The 18,052-nt window shown below is 33.9% G+C and overlaps 2 protein-coding genes across 5 annotated transcripts; one reads left to right on the top strand and one right to left on the bottom strand.

Moving 5' to 3' along the window:
• Positions 1–5,201: 5,201 nt before the first annotated feature.
• Positions 5,202–6,964, bottom strand: LOC105219442 (serine protease HTRA2, mitochondrial). The gene is made up of 2 exons (XM_011195574.3): positions 5,812–6,964; positions 5,202–5,759 (listed from the first exon to the last, which is right to left on the bottom strand). The coding sequence occupies exons 1-2, from the start codon at positions 6,894–6,896 to the stop codon at positions 5,594–5,596; spliced, it is 1,251 nt and encodes a 416-aa protein (XP_011193876.2). The 5' UTR covers positions 6,897–6,964; the 3' UTR covers positions 5,202–5,593.
• A 994-nt stretch (positions 6,965–7,958) lies between these two features.
• Positions 7,959–17,274, top strand: LOC105219443 (phosphatidylinositide phosphatase SAC2). 4 transcript variants are annotated; one of them, XM_011195578.3, is made up of 15 exons: positions 7,961–8,226; positions 12,044–12,272; positions 12,333–12,756; positions 12,813–12,934; positions 13,004–13,176; positions 13,234–13,426; positions 13,484–13,811; positions 13,874–13,944; positions 14,264–14,479; positions 14,803–15,039; positions 15,098–15,414; positions 15,483–15,613; positions 15,669–16,336; positions 16,874–17,048; positions 17,117–17,274. In XM_011195578.3, the coding sequence occupies exons 1-15, from the start codon at positions 8,130–8,132 to the stop codon at positions 17,243–17,245; spliced, it is 3,510 nt and encodes a 1,169-aa protein (XP_011193880.2). In that variant the 5' UTR covers positions 7,961–8,129; the 3' UTR covers positions 17,246–17,274. The 4 variants fall into 4 exon arrangements, with proteins under 4 accessions (XP_011193879.2, XP_011193880.2, XP_011193878.2 ...); XM_011195576.3 differs by lacking the exon at positions 14,264–14,479 and having other exon boundaries at positions 7,962–8,226; XM_054231362.1 differs by lacking the exons at positions 7,961–8,226; positions 14,264–14,479 and adding an exon at positions 11,811–11,829.
• Positions 17,275–18,052: the final 778 nt, after the last annotated feature.

Raw genomic sequence — 18,052 nt, 5'->3', positions numbered from 1 at the left:
GAAGGGGCATATTTGGATGTAATTTTTTTGGGGAAGTGGGCGTGACACCTCCCCCAAATCGGTTATTTGCAAACCAATGAAGCTATATAAACCAAGCTTTCTGCAGTCGATTCTCTTACGTACCCCACCACACACCATGAAAATAGTTGAAATCGGATAATAACCTCGCCCACCTCCCATACAAAGGTTAGGTTGAAAATTACTAAAAGTGAGTTAACTCACTAACGAAAAACGTCAGAAACACTAAATTTTACAGAAGAAATAGCAGAAGGAAGCTGCACTCAGATTTTTTTACAAAATGGAAAATGGGCGTGGCATCGCTCACTTATGAGTCAAAAACCATATCTCAGGAACTGCTCGACAAATTTCAATGAAATTCGGTATATAATATTTTCTTGATACCCTGATATCACGGACAAAAAATGCGCGAAATCGGTTCACAACCACGACTACTTTCCTTATAACTCAATTTTGAATTCCATCTTATTCCTTATACTTTATAATATATACATAAGGAACCAATGAAGATATGGGAATAAAACTTTACACAAATAGTGTATATCATCGCTGGCTTCGAAATTTTCGAAAACGGACTATAACTTTTCAAGGCCCCAGATATCGAATATGTTGAACTTAGCGCCTAAGGCTGGTAATAAAATATGGTAATTTAATGTAATTCAGAGGAAATTGTTTTCTTCTAATAGTGTTCAGTTCCAAAAATTTTTAAAATCGGGTCATAACAACTCCTAGCTCCCATATACATAATTATAGGTTTTCCAAAAATATCGTCTCCTAGCTCCCATACTCGTATACCTAATTATAGGGCTTTACAAAATACGGTGGGCTTTACCCCGCATATATCGGTTAATATGTGAGATATTTTAGCAAAATTAAGTGAGCGTATAGTCTTGGATATAGTGTACCTTGCTGGTGCTGGTGAATGAAATCGGTTCACGAATTACCTCAGCCCTCATATACTATATATGACTATTTTCGTTATTCTATTAAAGGGAGGGGTAAGGTTTCAGCGTAAAAAAAAAAACACTTTTTTTGTGATTTTTTGTCTCAAATATCGATTAAGTAATTTTATTCAAACCTTCTAAACATTATTGAGCATAGTTTTGACTATGTTATGTAAAGTTTTCATGCAAAAATATTAAACCATTAGCCCGTGACAGAGCTTCCCCTAGGACGTCTTTGAAAAAAAAAAAAAAACAATTTGCGGTGTTCACTGTAACTCGGCCGGAAATTATCTGAAAATGAAAAAACATAAAAATGTAGTTAAATTATAAACAAATCTTCCCCCCAACGTTCTCTGATTTTCTCAAAAATTTTTGGCGGCCATCTAAAGTGTGAACCGTTACTGCCAACTTTTACTGTACTGTAACGTTTATCTTCGCCCATTCCTCCTCAATGGCTTGTTTTATGTATGTCCCATAAATTCTTTATTGAAATCAGATCTACACTTAATGACGGACACCGAAGTTAGGGACTCAAAAAACCTTTGGAAACGTGATAAATTCACTGTCCAGCAATTCCATATATATTTTGCTTTCATACGATTTAGGACAACACAAATGGGAGACTTCTCTTTGGCGCTAAGAGCAGCCCACATCATTAGACATCCAGCGCCATGTTTGCGCTTATAGTAAGTATGGTGAGTGTGCCGTTGATTCCTCCATTACTTATGATCCATCTAAATTTTGTTTCTCATCACTAAATATCAAATTTTAAAACTCTACTTCTTAGAATTTGTATACTTCGAATGCATGCGTTTTTATGGCGATCTTATAAGCACGGTTTAGACACTTTGGTTTCATATTTATGTCTTAAGTCTCCTTTGAAAATTTGTTGTTCACGTTGTCTTGGCAATTATAGACAAAATTCCGCATTAATTTGGAGCAATTCATCATGTCCATGTCATTTAGTACGTTCATTTATCGAAGATTTTGATCCAGTACGCTTATCTTTTTTGCATTCCTCGGGGTTTCTAAAAAGTTTCGTATGGTTTTTCGATGCCACATTACTTCAGCGGTATTTACATAATTTTTTAAATCATCTTTGTTCATAATCTCAATCTTGATCTGTTCGTCAGACGAAATTCGGTTCCAAGTGTCATTTTTAGCTCAAATGAAAGTTAGTTGTTGTTTTTAGATACATATATATAATTATTTTTCAACTATTGCTTACATCCTCGTTAGTAATTTTTATAATTCCAATAGTTATTGACACCACGACCGCCAAAAATCGTTTTGCACATATGTATACCTATTTGCTATGAAGCGACCCGATTTGCAGAGGGGACTTATACTCATAGTACCGACCAAAGTGTTGTCGTCGATTTTTTGTGCGGCAAACAGAAATAATGCATTAATAAGCATAACTATCATACAGAAAATAAACAAAATTCAAAATAAACTGAAATCAAAAAACAAAATTTGAAAAAATATGTTGAGAAGTAATAATTATAATGGACAATAATATTTTAAGATTGCTTGAAGTTATAACTAAGTCAGGATAAATTTTCCAGCCTGTTATTTATAATTATATTTTGCTTGAATTTATTTGTATCAGCTGATGGATATAAACATAGTACAATACTACATGTGTGTTACTATGCTGGTACATGGTTTCTTGAGCTTTTATTGTCGTACACATCGTAGTACGGAAACCATATGTCTGTCTTAGGCATTAGGCATAACTCGAAGATAAAGAAGTTCCACTGTATATTTTACACTACCGAGTTTGTCGCTTAAGTCTTTTGTTTTAACATCTCATAGAGTTCAGTTATTCGGCTCCCGTTGTCGTTTCCAAATCGTTATCGTTCTTATCGTCGTTTCGTTGCTAAATTCCAATTCTTGAAGTATATCGTAACGTCAAAGAAAAATTATCGAAATTTGTATACATATTTTATAAGGAGACACATCTTTAAAGCAGTCCTTAGTGTATTTTATGCTATTCTCTATTGGCTCTAAACAATGGTATCACTGTACTTGTTGCACTTACGATTATCTGCCCAACAATCTTTATTTTATTTTTTTTTTTTTGATTGGTGATATTTTGGAAAGTTGGGTATATGAGTGCTGGCGTGTATACCAAAAGAAGTAGTAGTGACATCTTCGTCCTCCAACTTTTCTTCTAAAATATGTGATACTTCCATTTGATTTGATGGAAGTCGTAAATTCGTGCTAGGCATATAAGATTATAGTGTGAGTGTATTGCCATTTATTACATGTCTATTAAATCATACCTCATATACGGTTGCTCTTGGTATGCCATTTCGCTACAAAGACTATCTTCAATTAAGGCATATTTTCGATTAAAGCCTAAAATATTTCACTATAATGCCAAAGAAAGATACTTTTTACTCAGTAAGAAGTCTGCAGCCTTAAATTAAGATTTTTTTATCTTTATTTCGTTAAACAGGTTTCTTGGGTTTTGGTTTTACTTTTTTATTGTAAAAATAATTAAATTATTGTAAAAATATTAAATTATACTATATATATGAAATCAAAAAACATTCGTATTCGTAATACATTTCGCGTAGGGTACATTTGCTTAGCGGCATGGCCAAGCGCGAAAATATGGTCAAAATGTGTAAAAAATAATAATTCAGAAGTTAATTGAGGCTTTGAAGTTTTTAATGATCTACTTGACATTGATAGGGAAACCATTTCATCAAGGACAAACAATTTTGGAAAAAACATTTAAGCCTGGCCCATCTGTACAAGCGAAAAATTATGACTGCAGTTTACTATTTCTTCATCGTCTTCAGATTAAAGGACTTTAAAAAGAAACATTTTATTATACATACACATATTTTTGGAACATGAAGTTGATTCACTTTTTTTTATTATTATTATTATTGGTTTTTGGAGTCTGTTATGTAGTTGTATTCTTGATTTAAGTGAAATAAAAAGATAAAAATGAATTTTGTAGGATACATCATCTTAAATATGTGAAATATATATGAATGGGTGTGAATTTGTATTAGAATATTTGATTCCTTATACTATGTTTACATATAATGACGAGCTTAACTCTATAATCTGTAAATAAGAAACGAGATTTACCATACAAAATTCTCTTGATAATACGAGATAAAGTCCAGATAAAGTCCACCGCAAGTTGGAAAATCCGTATATTAAGTATATGGGGGCTACAGGAAGAAATGATTGAGTAGAAAAAACAGACCTCCTTTCAACTTCTTGAAATGTAATATTGTATTTAAGATGGGTGATGTCACACTAGAAACGCACGTTTTGTTCCGATATCTTTACTGGTGCTAGATTTATATGTATATTGCAAAATGAACGAATCAGATGGGCTTCAAAATTGTGTTATAAGGAGGGTAGACATGGTTATGAACCGATTTCTCAAATTTTTCATATTATAGCATTGGGATGCCAAGGAAATGTTACGAACCAAATTTCATTCACAATGGTCGGGGAGTTTCTGAGATATGGGTTTTGACCCATAAGTGAGCGGAGCCAACTGAAATTTTTTAGTATTGAAATTTGACTGCAGCCCTTCTGCACCATCTTTACCATAGAATTTAAGGTTTCTGACGCTTTTCCTTACTTAATTAAAACATTTTTAGTAGTTTTTAACATAACCTTTGTATGGTAGGTTGTAATCTGAATTCCTCCATTTTTAGACTGTATAAGGAAGTGCAGAAAAGAAACGACTCAAGGAAGTTTGGTTGACAGACGACGAGACGGTCAGATTTCAACTCTACTCGTCATCATGATAACTTTGGTATATATAACCCTATATCTAACTCCTTTAGTTTTAGGACTTACAAAAACCGTAATGTGAACAAAACTATTATACTCTCTTTGCAACCTGTTGCGAGAGTATAATAAAGTTGGATGAAAATAATTATTGAATGTAAAACTTAGATGAAATATATTCATACATTCTTTTTTTATTGTACTTCGTCCTTTTCTTTTATCGCAAATGTCAGTAAAAAGTGAAAAGTTTAATGATTATTAAATATAAAAATTTTAATATGATACATACATATGTATATAAGTACATACGTATGTTCATATATTGATCTGGGTTGGCTGAGCTGATTAACAGATGTTTTGAATTCAAAGATAAAGAATAAAGTCATTGAGTACATGATATTAGTCCATACACAACTCACATGTTGATTTCACTTCCCCCGTTTGTTATCATGAATAAAATTTATAATCTTAAGAGTTTAAAATTTATGTATTTTTATGAAAAATAAAAATAAACATAATATGTACATATAATTACGATCTAATAAATTATACTTTAGTATTTTTCTCTTTCAATTAATTTCAAATTTTGTTTAACACCAACAAATATTATATTGACATACCGATCATTCAGATAAGGGTTTTTAACTTATAACACCTTCTGTATCTTCCTTTATTATGTTTTTGCTTTCATTCTTGAACATATTGACAGCTTAAAATAAAATTATTTTCTATATAAATATGTGGATATATAAATAATTGCGGCATTTTTTAGTTTCCAGCTTTTTGGGCAGTGCTGTTGAACCATAAGAAATTCGTTTGTATTGAAGGACAACAGTATAAAAATTGGTATTAAAACTATTTTAAGGGTCTTCGGGTACAATTTTTACAGTCATCCTCTTCAAGCCACGGAAAATCGTTATATCTAACGACTTTGTTTTTAAAGCTAAAGCCTCATAAACATCTGATGAATTCTTAATATCTTTATCATTTATTTTCGTGACTATATCTCCCGGATAAAGTCCGCCACTGAAATAGGAAACAGTTAAGAATTGAAGTACTTACTTGAATGATTACTCACGTATGTGCCGGCGATCCAATTATTACTTTCCATACCAGAACACCATGAGTTAAATCACTTGGCACATTCTGTGTGCGATTCTTTAGTTCGAAAAGTATATCGGGCGTTAGAGTAAGCATTGTTATTCCCATATAACGTTTAGCGGGGTAATCCATTTTGCTGACACCTTGTCTGCGACGCTCTTCGGCTCGTTTTAGAAAAAGTTTGACATAGTCGATTGGTATGGCAAAACTAATACCCGCAGTTACTTTCATTGAATTTACACCTATAGCTTCACCATCTAAGTTTACTAAAGGCCCTCCCGAATTTCCGAAAGTAATGGCGGCATCGGTTTGTATATAATTAATATCACGATTTTTCAGTCCAAGCTCTTGCGAAGGACGTTGCGTTGAACTGACAACGCCAGCTGTTACTGTGTTGCTTAGAGCTAATGGGCTGCCAAGTGCTACAACCCATTCCCCTGAACGCAATGTAGAACTTTCCCCGAGAGTCATTACGGGTAAATCTTTGCACTGAATACGCACCGTAGCCAAATCGGATGTTTGGTCTATATCTTCTACTATGCCAGGGAATGTGCGACCATCGTTTAGTCTTACTTGTACCATTGTATGAGGCTTATTTATAACTACATGTGCATTGGTTAGTATGAGGCCATTGGATTCGATTATAAATCCTGATCCATTTGACGCAGTGACTGGTTTCCCAGTATAGTAATCAAATTGGCGCATATCTTTAATCTCGATATATACTACGGATGGTGCACATGTATGTACCACATCAGCAAGGAAATTATATTGTTTTCGTCGTCCTGAAAGTGGCGAAGATGTGAAAGCTGACACTTGTGGTATAAGATAATCCTTTTGGTTATAAACTAAGTAAGCTGTTATTGTTGAAACTGCGGCTATCGGCAAGAATTTTGAATCAAAAATTGGTTTTGGCCTGCTTTTTGACCGCTGATTATTGTTGCCTTCGTAATATTTCTTATATTGTTGACCATTATGTATTTGCTGAAAAGCACTTAACACACAGCGAGAATTTGAAGCTTTTAGTAAAGCATTTATTTTTTTTAAATTATTAAACGCCATAACTTATGTGAAATAAGCACTTCTATTCAGTTGTTTTGAGCAAATCAGCTGATTGATGTATCGCTCTTCTTCGTACTGCATACACGATCACCGTGAGAATTAGAAATTATTTGATAACGAATAAAAATTCTTCATCAGAAGGCATACTTTCCATTCGTAGACTATTAAGGAGATATTTGCAATTAATATAGAAAGGTATATATATATTTCATTCGTAAAATTATTCTAAATAAATTGAATTTATAAAACATCTGATTAATTTTTGAGCGTTTTTCATCAACAAAATAAACAATTTTTAACAAATAAAAAAATTTATATCTTGCACTGTTCGCGAGATATTCAAACATGAATATCGGATAATAGCAATTATTTTTTGGAAGCGCGGCCGAAGCCCGCCAATGCAGAAAGTAGTTCCACGCGAAAGAACTTTAAATTTCCACCTCTATGATGACCGCCGGTGATGGTTCGACCAGGGTTAATCTTTTGAAGCGCGGCCTAAGACCGCCAATGCCGAAAGTAGTTCTACGCGAAAGAACTTGTCAGTTCCTCATCTTTGACAACCCGCGGTGTTGGCTCGACTAGGGTTATTTTTTTGAAATCAATCACATAACACATGCATCAATGCATAAGTGCTCACATCGGCTGCTGTTAACACATAACTTCAACGCTTGATAACTCGTAAACGGTGTGAGATATTGAAAAATTGTATTCCTCAAAAAGTGTTTATTTTGGGCTAATTAACATAAAAATAGTCTCAAATCTTGGCGCCCCAGTAATTAAAATCGTGCCCAATAATGCACATACTTATTTCAATTGAATTAAAATGATTACTCTGAAGAAACTAATTAAGTTTTTGGACGTAGCCTTATTATAACTAATTATAAAATCTATGTTTTCATTGTAATTTGGCTTTCATCACCATATTTTCAAGAATTTGTATGATTTAATAATGCTGCAATTTTGCCTTTATTAAAGCGAATTTACATTATAAAGATGGCAACACCGAACAGCTGAGCCTTTTGACACATGAATTGCTGTCTTTTGTTTACTATTTCCCTTCCATGTTTATCAAATTTTACTTTTCAGTCATTCGCGAGATTTAATCACTATTAATCATTCTGGTCGGTCTGCGTTTAGAAAAATCGGAATCAGATGAAGCTGTTGGGTGAATATAAGTGAAAATAATTGGTTATTTAACTACAAATAGTGTAGTAAGAATATTGTGCTGTTAAAATGGAAGTTTTTCAAACCGATAATTTTTACATTTTCGTAAAACGCGAAAAGAGTTTGTGGTGGCATCGTAAAACTTCTGAGTTTACAATTAAAGCAGGTAGGAATATCAAGTATAATAAAGAAATTTTAATAAATAACACGATAAAAAATGTATTAATAAATTTGGTTTGTTTGAAGCGTAATAAGCTTTTTTTCATCTTTTTCTTGATTACGCATCAATGATTTTTTCATTGATTAATACACACACCCGAAGGCAAGCTCGATTATACATACATTTGCTAGGGGTATCCCCATTAATAAACTGCATCAGTACAGAACTTAATGTACGATTTGATATGAGCGCTTGCACAACGCGTATAATATAGGATACATTTTCAATCTCAAATGCTAAATTGTTTGTATATTGGAAAATATTTTTATATACAGATTGCCCATTACTCATATCCTTAAAATTTTTTTTTTACAGCGAAGCTTTGAAGCATATTGTTAATTAAATGAAAAATAATACAAATACGATTTCTGTTCATACGATTTACACGACGTTAAAGTACTTAGACTTCTAATTTGAGCCATACGCCCATATCAACAAATTGAACTCTGATTTGGCAACTGTTGCAGAAACAAGTTTATTCACCTTCAAATGTTGTTAATTCGAGTATATAGAGTACATATTGGGCACTTAAGAATAAATGATACATTTGTAATGGAAATAGAAAATGATTTAAAACAGGGTACCTACTAGTTGAAATGAATGTTCTATATCATGGTTATCAGTTAATTTATTATCTATGTTTTCACTAAAATGGAAAAGTAAAAAACCAATATTTTTTTTGATTGTATGATTGATATATTTTTTTTTAATAATATTATTATATGGGCATTTCCGCCATGTCGAACGTGACAATCGTACACCTTTCAACTAAAAAAAAAAATATGAACTAAAATGTTTTTTTAATTTTGACAGTAGGATTTTTAAATAGCTCTTCATTAGCTCTACATTTAGTGTTAAGGTTGATTTTGGAACGGTTTTCATTTTCAAGATAATTGCAAAAAACGAAGGCATTCGCACGGGAGAAAAAATGGAAGTCGTTTTTGGAAATAACGATTCAAACGGCGATTTCAGCGAATTGTGAGGCAATATTCAAATGTTTTTGATTGTAGAGCGTTGTAATTTATATTTTTTTTTAATTAAATATTTACCACATTCGCACGGGACATTTTTTTTCCATCATAATATTATGCTGATTTATAATACGGAATTATTTAACAACAAGTCCAATAAAATGGCTTAAAAAAGTAGTAAATGTATTTATTTGTTTATTTTCCAACGAAAAACACAACAAAAATTCTATAGTATGAAATGAAAATAGTATTATGAATGTGAAATATAGTTTTTTTCAGAGAAATGCTGTCCTCGGGTATAACAATTTTTGGATTTCGTTATCTGTTAGACTTTCCTTTTGGTAACTGCTCCCACTCCATCGACGTCTCCTTGCAAAAAAATTCTATTCTAATGAAGAGTATTTTAATTATTTTATAAAATCAACCAGGCTTGATAATATAAATTTGATTTTAAACTGAGAGCAGTTACCTTAAAAAAAATAAATATTTTAGAAAAGCAACTAAAGGATTTCTTAATGCTAGTTAAGAGATTTATCAAGAAAATAAAATGTCATGCGTTAACTTGTCACTTTTAAAAGCAAACGATTTTCTCCTGACAACCTTGTTAAAATGATATTATGATATTATGAAATGAAATGATCATATTTTGATTTGTAAGCCTATAATTTTCGCCAAAATCTATTTGCGATGCAGTGGGAACAAGTGTTGTTTTTTGATGTCGCACGGGACATTAAAATATAGGATAATAAGAGAGCAAAAACTTACAGTTGTTTGCAATCGCATGCTTTCTTATGCATTTTATTTTGCTCTTTGTACCCTTATAAAGGTTTTACACAAAGCAAAAATAAATACATGATATGTTTCTTTAACAATTTTGACGAAAAAACAAATGTAGTAGAAAATTCGAAATGAGAAAAGCAGCTCCTACGCGACTTGGCTTTCGTATATCTCGTAATTGGTTATGAATTAATTTAAAATTAATTTAATATAAATAAATTTAAATATTATCCTATGAAAATATGCAAAAACTTTGTAATTCTAATAATGTTTAATATTTTGTCTGTGGTAGACCTTCTGGCAGAAATGCCCATATATAGAAATTGTTCTTGATTTCATTAAATGTTCAAACAAAAATGTTTATTATGAGTTGGAATTTCCTCTTTTATTTTTGATGACCTCTGCCAAACTTTTTGTCATACTGGCGGTTAAGTTTTTTAATGTATCATTTGGACTTTTTCGCCATTTTAGTTGTATCTTTTAACAAAAAAACACACACATTGCCTGCCAAGCGGTTTTGACGAAAACCTTCCCCGGGAGCCAAGCACGTTTTTTCTTATAAACTGGTGTAAATCGGGAATATATTTAATTTGTTTACTGTTCCCGGGTTTAAAGCTTTTCTTATTTTAGCGATTTTGTGTGACGTGGCACTGATCAAATGGTACGAAAATGTCCCTCGCAGTTTTTATTCTTTCCAGTTTTATTTTGCTTTTTTTTTTATTCTATAAAATTATTTTATTTTATTAAAATGCCAAAAAAGTTGAATGTCGAAAAATCCTTGTTTCACGTTTTCGTGCGACGTGGCTCCTCATGAATTTTCGTGTAGGAAGGCAATGTGTTAACAGAAAGTGTTTCTGTTAACCCGCGCCTCAAAATAGTCCAAAGATGCTTTATTAGATTTGAAATGAGAGTTTGAGTGGGCAAGTCCAAGGAATCAATCGCAATTTCAATAAAAAATGTCTGTGCTATCCTGCTCTTGGGCTTGTGATCATTGTGCCATTTCATCAGCTTTTTTCGAAAAGGTTTTCCTTTAATATATTTTAATAGAGCTCTTTCAGTCAATTGTAACAAGTTCTAAACTCCTGGCGATGAAAATCAATGTCAGGCAATGAGAGGCCTACATCCTGGCTTGGCTGTGGGTGAAATATTTTTCGGCTGCAGTCTCTTGGAGAACTCACAGCACATCCGTTTACGTCCGTTTTTTCTTAAACTTCAATGTCGATTCTTCTAAAAAAATTACGTGTAAGATAATATAAATAAGTATACCAGAGTTCCTGCTAATTGCTTTAAACTTAAAGCTAAATACCAAATTATGATAAGCATGTTTGCACTTTATTTTGTCCGATAGTGTATGTAGGTATTTTTATATTTATACGTAAGAGTATAAGTATAATAGTTGAAACAAACTGTAATTTCTAATATATAGTTATATTTTCTGTTATATTCACAGTTAAAGCTACTAGTTTTTCTTGTGACATGTGCATTTAGTGTGCTCTTATGTAAGAGAGTACGTGCTTTGGAGCTTACACTGACATTGCTGTTTATTTTATCCTTGATCCATTTAGGACAGGTTACTGGCAAAGTAATAGTGTAACTCTTGAGTAGTTGCTTAAGTACTTTCATTTACAAATATATATAAATATATATATATTATTTTATCAGTATGCTATAGTTATCGGAATTCCTTAATTTATTCGTTCAATTTGATCAATCATTTTTGCCGCCTTTGTCAATAATACGAAATCAAGCAACAATAATTCTGTGTCAACAATTATTTCGTTATTAACAAACACAAACATGAGTAATTACAGCAGAATTATATTTTGTTAACACCGTTTGAATATTGCATATACGCCCACTGAGTTTTGTTTGTTATAGGTTTCAGTTGGTCAATATAAATTTTCTTAATATTTTATTCATGTTTAATTTAATTACTTTAGATGTTAAATTTGGTTGTTGACAGAACTCCAGAGCATTTTGTATTTTAACTTAATTTCTATTTACTATATTTTTAGGTTGGGACTTATCCTCAGTGGATGATATTGAGTGTATTGGTATTACACATGGTATTGTGGGCGTTATCAGTTTACCAAACGTCTACGAACCGCATTTGGTGATAGTCAAAGAGGCAACTCCCGTCGGCGTACTTTATGCACCGAGTTTAGTGTATAAAATTAAATCGATCTGCATTTTAAGCGCCGATGAACCCGACACAGTATTGACATCATGCACAAGGCACTCTAGGTGAGCACGAAAACAATCAAATGTTCAATTCGTTTATTAAACACTTGTATTTCAATGCAGAAGCGCTAATAGCACGCCCACACACCGACCATCATCGAATACTTCCGCTTCAGGCAGCACCAACAACACCAGCACCTCCAACACGAAAACGAAGCTTTTTGAAGGAGCGCAGCTGATGAACAAAACATGGGGTGCTGTAAAAAATGCCGGCAACACTATTAAGAATACCACTCAACAAGCTGCTGCTTTGGCGTCTAATCAGATGAAGTCTTCTGTGGGTATACGCGACCCATCGCGTATTGTAAAGCGTATCACGGAGGAGTTGCACAAGATATTTGATGATACCGATAGTTTCTACTTTAGTTTGGACAGCGACATTACTAATAATTTGCAGCGACAGGGTGCTGGCGGTGAACAAAGGCAACAATATGATGAACGTTTCTTTTGGAATATGCATATGATTGCTGACATAATGAAGTTCAAAGTAAATTTTCAAACACATGCGATTATAGCTGTTATAAATATTAAATAATTTCCTAGGACAATACATGGGTATTGCCGATTATACAAGGATTCGTGCAAGTGGAACCTTGCGTGATAGGTAATGAATGCTTTACATTGGCGCTGGTATCGCGCAGGTCACGATATCGCGCTGGCACTAGGTAAGTGTTGATGTATTAATGCTCATTTGCATTATTTATGATTGAATCGCTTTTTGTGCACTTTTATAGATATAAGCGACGTGGCGTGGACGAGCAGGGTAATTGCGCTAATTATGTCGAAACGGAGCAAATACTATCTTTTCGTCACCATCATTTGTCATTCACACAGGTACGTGGCTCAGTACCCATCTTTTGGAGTCAGCCAGGCTATAAGTACAGGCCACCGCCACGTTTGGATAGGGGTAAGTGGTGAATTCTATCTTCTGGTCTGTTTACTTTATTTTCGCATCCTTTTGAAGGTGAACAAGAAACGCAGGAGGCATTCGAACTGCACTTTACCAAAGAAATATCGCTATACGATGGCGTTTGCATTGTCAATTTGGTTGAGCAGAGCGGCAAGGAGAAATTGATTGGGGACACTTATGCAAAGCATATCGTAAAATACAATAACGATCGTTTAACATATGTAACTTTTGATTTTCACGATTACTGGTGCGTATCACGATTGTTATGGCTTATCCAGGTATAATTATTTACTCTCGTTTACAGTCGTGGCATGCGTTTTGAAAATGTTTCAGCGCTTGTCGAAGCGCTTGCTCCCGAAGCAGGAGCTATGGGCTTTCATTGGCGTGATCAGCGTGGTGTTATTTGTAATCAAAAATCAGTATTTCGTGTTAATTGTATGGATTGTTTGGACCGCACAAATGTTGTAGAGACGGCAATAGGCAAGGCTGTGCTGGAATCGCAGCTGGTCAAGTTGGGGTTATCGCCACCATATACACCGATACCGGAACAACTAAAATCGCCATTTATGATACTTTGGGCCAACAATGGTGATATAATTAGCCGACAATATGCGGGCACAAATGCGCTTAAGGTACTGAATTAAACATTAATACTGGCATTTTGGCAATAATTTATATTATTATTTACCTTTAGGGGGATTATACGCGCACCGGAGAACGGAAAATAAGTGGCATGATGAAGGACGGTATGAATTCGGCGAATCGGTTAGTTATATATATATTTTAAGCAATTCATTTGAAGTTGTCAGTAAAGCATAATTATTCGTGTTACGAAGAACTTAGATTTTTTTTATAATTTAAGCTACTTGCCTTTTGTCAACTCGAACACAATGTTGTTGCAATTGTTTTATTTTTTCTACATCATATGTTTCATATAATATATGGTATTCCAATTGATTCTCCATTAACTGTTAGCGCTATTTTTGCAATATATTTATGCCCTTACTAACTGTAAAACAATACATCAAAATACAATTGAAACCAACATTTCTTAATGTCACCTTTCCAAATTCGTTCTTCGTAGTTTCTTCATTCAAAATTTCGCTGATTCCTTCCGGCAATGTATAATTGATTTAATGCAAGGCAAGCTGGTCGAAGCCGATCAACTGAATGAGGATGAAGTTATGAAGACCATATTATGCATTCTCTGCCCGTCTGCACCGGCGCCAATACGCGGATACTATCACGCCGGTGTGCTCGGTCCGGAATTGCATTTTCTGGAAAATATCATAAACGCAAGGTGCGCCGCACCCCCCAAGCCAAGAACGAAGTCGAAATCTAGTTATTTAGTTAACTTTGTTGCTCCTATCGTTTCCGTTGTATTTCTTCTATCATTTGAAAAGGTATTATTGTTTTCAATTTCATTTATTTTGTTTTAAACCCTTTCTTACTTTTTATAATTGAATTGCCTATACATTTTCTTATTTGTATATTAACTATGCACAACATTACCATTTGATTGCATGAGCTTTAAATATAATTTTATACTGATTTCTGTATGTATACCTTTTCAATCACCTCACTCATTTGTGTATTGCTTCTTTTCTTGTGGTTGAATTTCAGTTATTATCTCGCGCGTTTTAAAGATTCTTATCGTCAAGCCACCATCGATCTCATGCTCGGAAATCAAGTTTCCGCCGAGTCATTGAATGCTTTGGGAGGTCAGTCAGTGCCTGACGAAACCGACGCTCTAGAGGGTGCAGAGCAAGCCAAGTTACTTGTAGATGATTGCCGTCGTCTACTGCTCGGTTCAGCACAATATCCTGTGGGTTCGTGGGGTCTGATCGACGCTGATCCAACGTAAGTACAAATTGCTGGAAAATTATTACCAGCTATTGTAATATTGGTTATTATGCAGTACTGGTGATCTAAATGAAACGGATGTCGATACTGTGCTGTTGCTCACCGATGATTGCTATATTGTGGCCGAATATGACTCATGTTTGGATAAGATTGTCCGTTTCGAAAAAGTCCAATTACAGAATATAACGCTAATAGAGTTGGGCATGTATCAGCAAACCAAATTGTTTCAAGGCTCTGCACCAGCTTTGCTCTGTTTGAGGCTCAACTATACTGTGGATGGAGTGGACGGCTATTTCCACATGTTTCGTTCTGCCAATATACGATTCTTTAATAATATGGTTTACGTTATCAAAACACAGGAAGAAGTTATGGGTGAGGGTGCCGAATATCCGGCATATAGATTCTTGATAATAGATCATATTTTCATACTATATTTACAGAATCCCTTATGTCCATTGTTGATATGATCCGCATTGCCCTTGATAATATCGGCAAGTCAGATGTGCGTTTAATCACTGGAGGTGTTTTGCAGCGTCGCAAAAGTAGAAATCCCATGTTAGAAGTACCAAAGGTAAGATATCATTACATTTATTTTTGCCAACCGTTACATTATCTGCTTATCTTAGGGTATGCCGCGCAATCTCTCCGAATCCCAACTCGTGCAAATCAGCTCAAAGGCAATCTCCAATGTTGCAGGTCAATTTTCCAAATTGGGACAGTCACTTAATCCGAATAAAAACAGAAATGCCAACACCGACAACAACATACAGAAACAGTCAAACGAAATAGCCAAAATCAATCCACAGGTTATGCGTCAGTCCCAAACGTCAATCGAACATGCAGAGGAAGCGGAGAAAGCCACGTTTTCGCTGGGACGTGCACAGCGCAATTCTCATAGTAGTACAGACACCGATGAGAACGACAGCAGTATTTATGAACCCGAACTGGATTCGGATGTAGATTTTGCGCTCGCCACACCTAATAAGGTTGCTGCTGGGAAGTCGGGTTTCAATGAAAACGATTTTTTGCCCTCAGTTGGCATTGTAATGGGAAATGCACATGATGGCGAACAGTCCACAGTGTCCGACGACAACTTGGATCGTTTAGTGCAGCGGGATAGCATGGCAAAAAATAGTGAAGATGTGAACACCATTTCGATATCGTCGGTAACCGATCACGTTACCATGCCGACGGGATTGCTGGAGAATGCACAACCTGTGCGACCTATAACGCCAAATCCGCAAATTTGTGTGCAATCTGAAATAGAGGAGCAGACTGCAGCGCAACGTGCCAGGTCGGTATTTTATTGTTGATGAGCATGAGTATTTTCACTGTTGATGGCTAGTTGGAGACTCTCAGTCCCTTTTTATTTATTTTGATATACGGCTAAAATGTGTATTACCATTTGTTGCCTCTTGTATTAAGACAATACATTTCGTAGCTAAATTTATAGTTAATATTAATTTTTGATTTGTATTGTTAATTAAAAAATGTATACAACATAGTTATGCTGATAAATATATTTATATATTCACTTATAAGCGATAATTTATTGCTCAAATTACATATAAAATGAAATGAAATAGTTAAAATAACTGATTTATGCTTAGCTTATTAAGGAGGTAACTAAATTAAGTACTCAAATATTTGGCTTTTGGCATGCGTTGTAAGACCCTCATTTACTGCCTTCCCCTTAGTATATAGTAATAACACAAACATTATGTACAAATATACATAATTGTATTTAGCTTATAAAGAAGTCGTCAAAATTAAAATTAAAATTTAAAATAAAGTTTACAATTTGCAACACTCATTTGATTTCGTATCACAGTGGAGCGGCCAAAGATCTCAACCTACCATTGGGTAATATCACGGCCGATTCTAGTAAGTTAAAGCAATTGGCAAGCCCGTTATCTCGTACGATGGCGGTTAGTCCCTTGTCGAAATTGGCCAAAGGTATGCAAAACATTGGATTGAATTTGGATCCACGTAAGATTGCCTCAAAGGTTGGTGGGCTTATTCAACTATTCAAACAACCTTACAAATAATTATTCGCTTATTCGTTTCTCTGCAGACAGGTGTATTGTCACCAACGAGCACTTCAGCTGACAGCACGCCGTCATCGGAACGGCAAAGTAGTCGTGCACAATTGCAGGAGCTATGGGCGGAGCAGCAATGTACTACCAAGTTGATTGCATTGTAAAGGGAAATACCAAATAACAGGGAATAGTTTATAGCTATTAAGCGATATATATAATATAAAGTTTTGAACTGAGCAAAGTGCATAAGGCATTCAAAGCTGTTTGCTAACAGTATAAAACACAATAATGACTTTGATGGGAGCATGCCCCCAAATATTTTTGATATTTATGAAATTTTGCGGTATTGACGTTGCAGCACACTGATATATTATTTTTATTTGAATTTATACACATTTTTTAAGTACGTACATATTTATGCGTAATTCCAAATACATGTAACTATTTGTGTGATAACGCACTTCCGTTAGTTACATAAGTTTCCTAACCCGACAGTTTTGGCTGTACTCAAAAATTATGAATTATCAGTTGTATCTTATTTTTCAACTTAGTAATATAATTAAAGCGTTACAGTGAAGCATTAATGTATTAAATTGAAACACTAAAAACGTATGTGAAAATATACCCAAAACAGTGATATCTCAAAATATTATGTAAGTTCATTGTTTCACTAAGAAGCATTGCCGCGTTTAACAACTTCTTCTATATTACTTTTGCTTTTATTTACTAATATATAGTATTTTTTTATAAATCAGCGGTATTTGAACACCATTGCATTATGAATGTTGTTTCATACTTGTTGTAATTTGTTTATAATAAAAATGTATTATAACTATAAAATTTCCATTGTTTCTTTGATTTCATAGTATTCGTCCTGTTTGAATTTCTAATTTTATTATTCTTGTTTTCCAATTTATTTTGCAATATATGTAGAAATGTGTAGGTGAATTATTGAAATATTATTAAATTCA

The sequence above is a fragment of the Zeugodacus cucurbitae genome, chromosome 2 (assembly GCF_028554725.1).
Source record: "Zeugodacus cucurbitae isolate PBARC_wt_2022May chromosome 2, idZeuCucr1.2, whole genome shotgun sequence".
Taxonomy (NCBI): Eukaryota; Metazoa; Arthropoda; class Insecta; order Diptera; family Tephritidae; genus Zeugodacus; species Zeugodacus cucurbitae.
Note: the sequence above shows the minus strand (reverse complement) of the source record. Positions and strands in the feature narration are given on the sequence as shown.

Coding starts and splice junctions, on each gene's coding strand:
- LOC105219442 (XM_011195574.3), bottom strand. CDS start 6,896: ATGGCGTTTAATAATTTAAAAAAAATAAATGCTTTACTAAAAGCTTCA. Junction 5,760..5,811: donor ATTGGATCGCCGGCACATAC/GTGAGTAATCAT, acceptor TTCCTATTTCAG/TGGCGGACTTTATCCGGGAG.
- LOC105219443 (XM_011195578.3), top strand. CDS start 8,130: ATGGAAGTTTTTCAAACCGATAATTTTTACATTTTCGTAAAACGCGAA. Junction 15,040..15,097: donor CTGATCGACGCTGATCCAAC/GTAAGTACAAAT, acceptor GTTATTATGCAG/TACTGGTGATCTAAATGAAA. Junction 15,415..15,482: donor AACACAGGAAGAAGTTATGG/GTGAGGGTGCCG, acceptor CTATATTTACAG/AATCCCTTATGTCCATTGTT.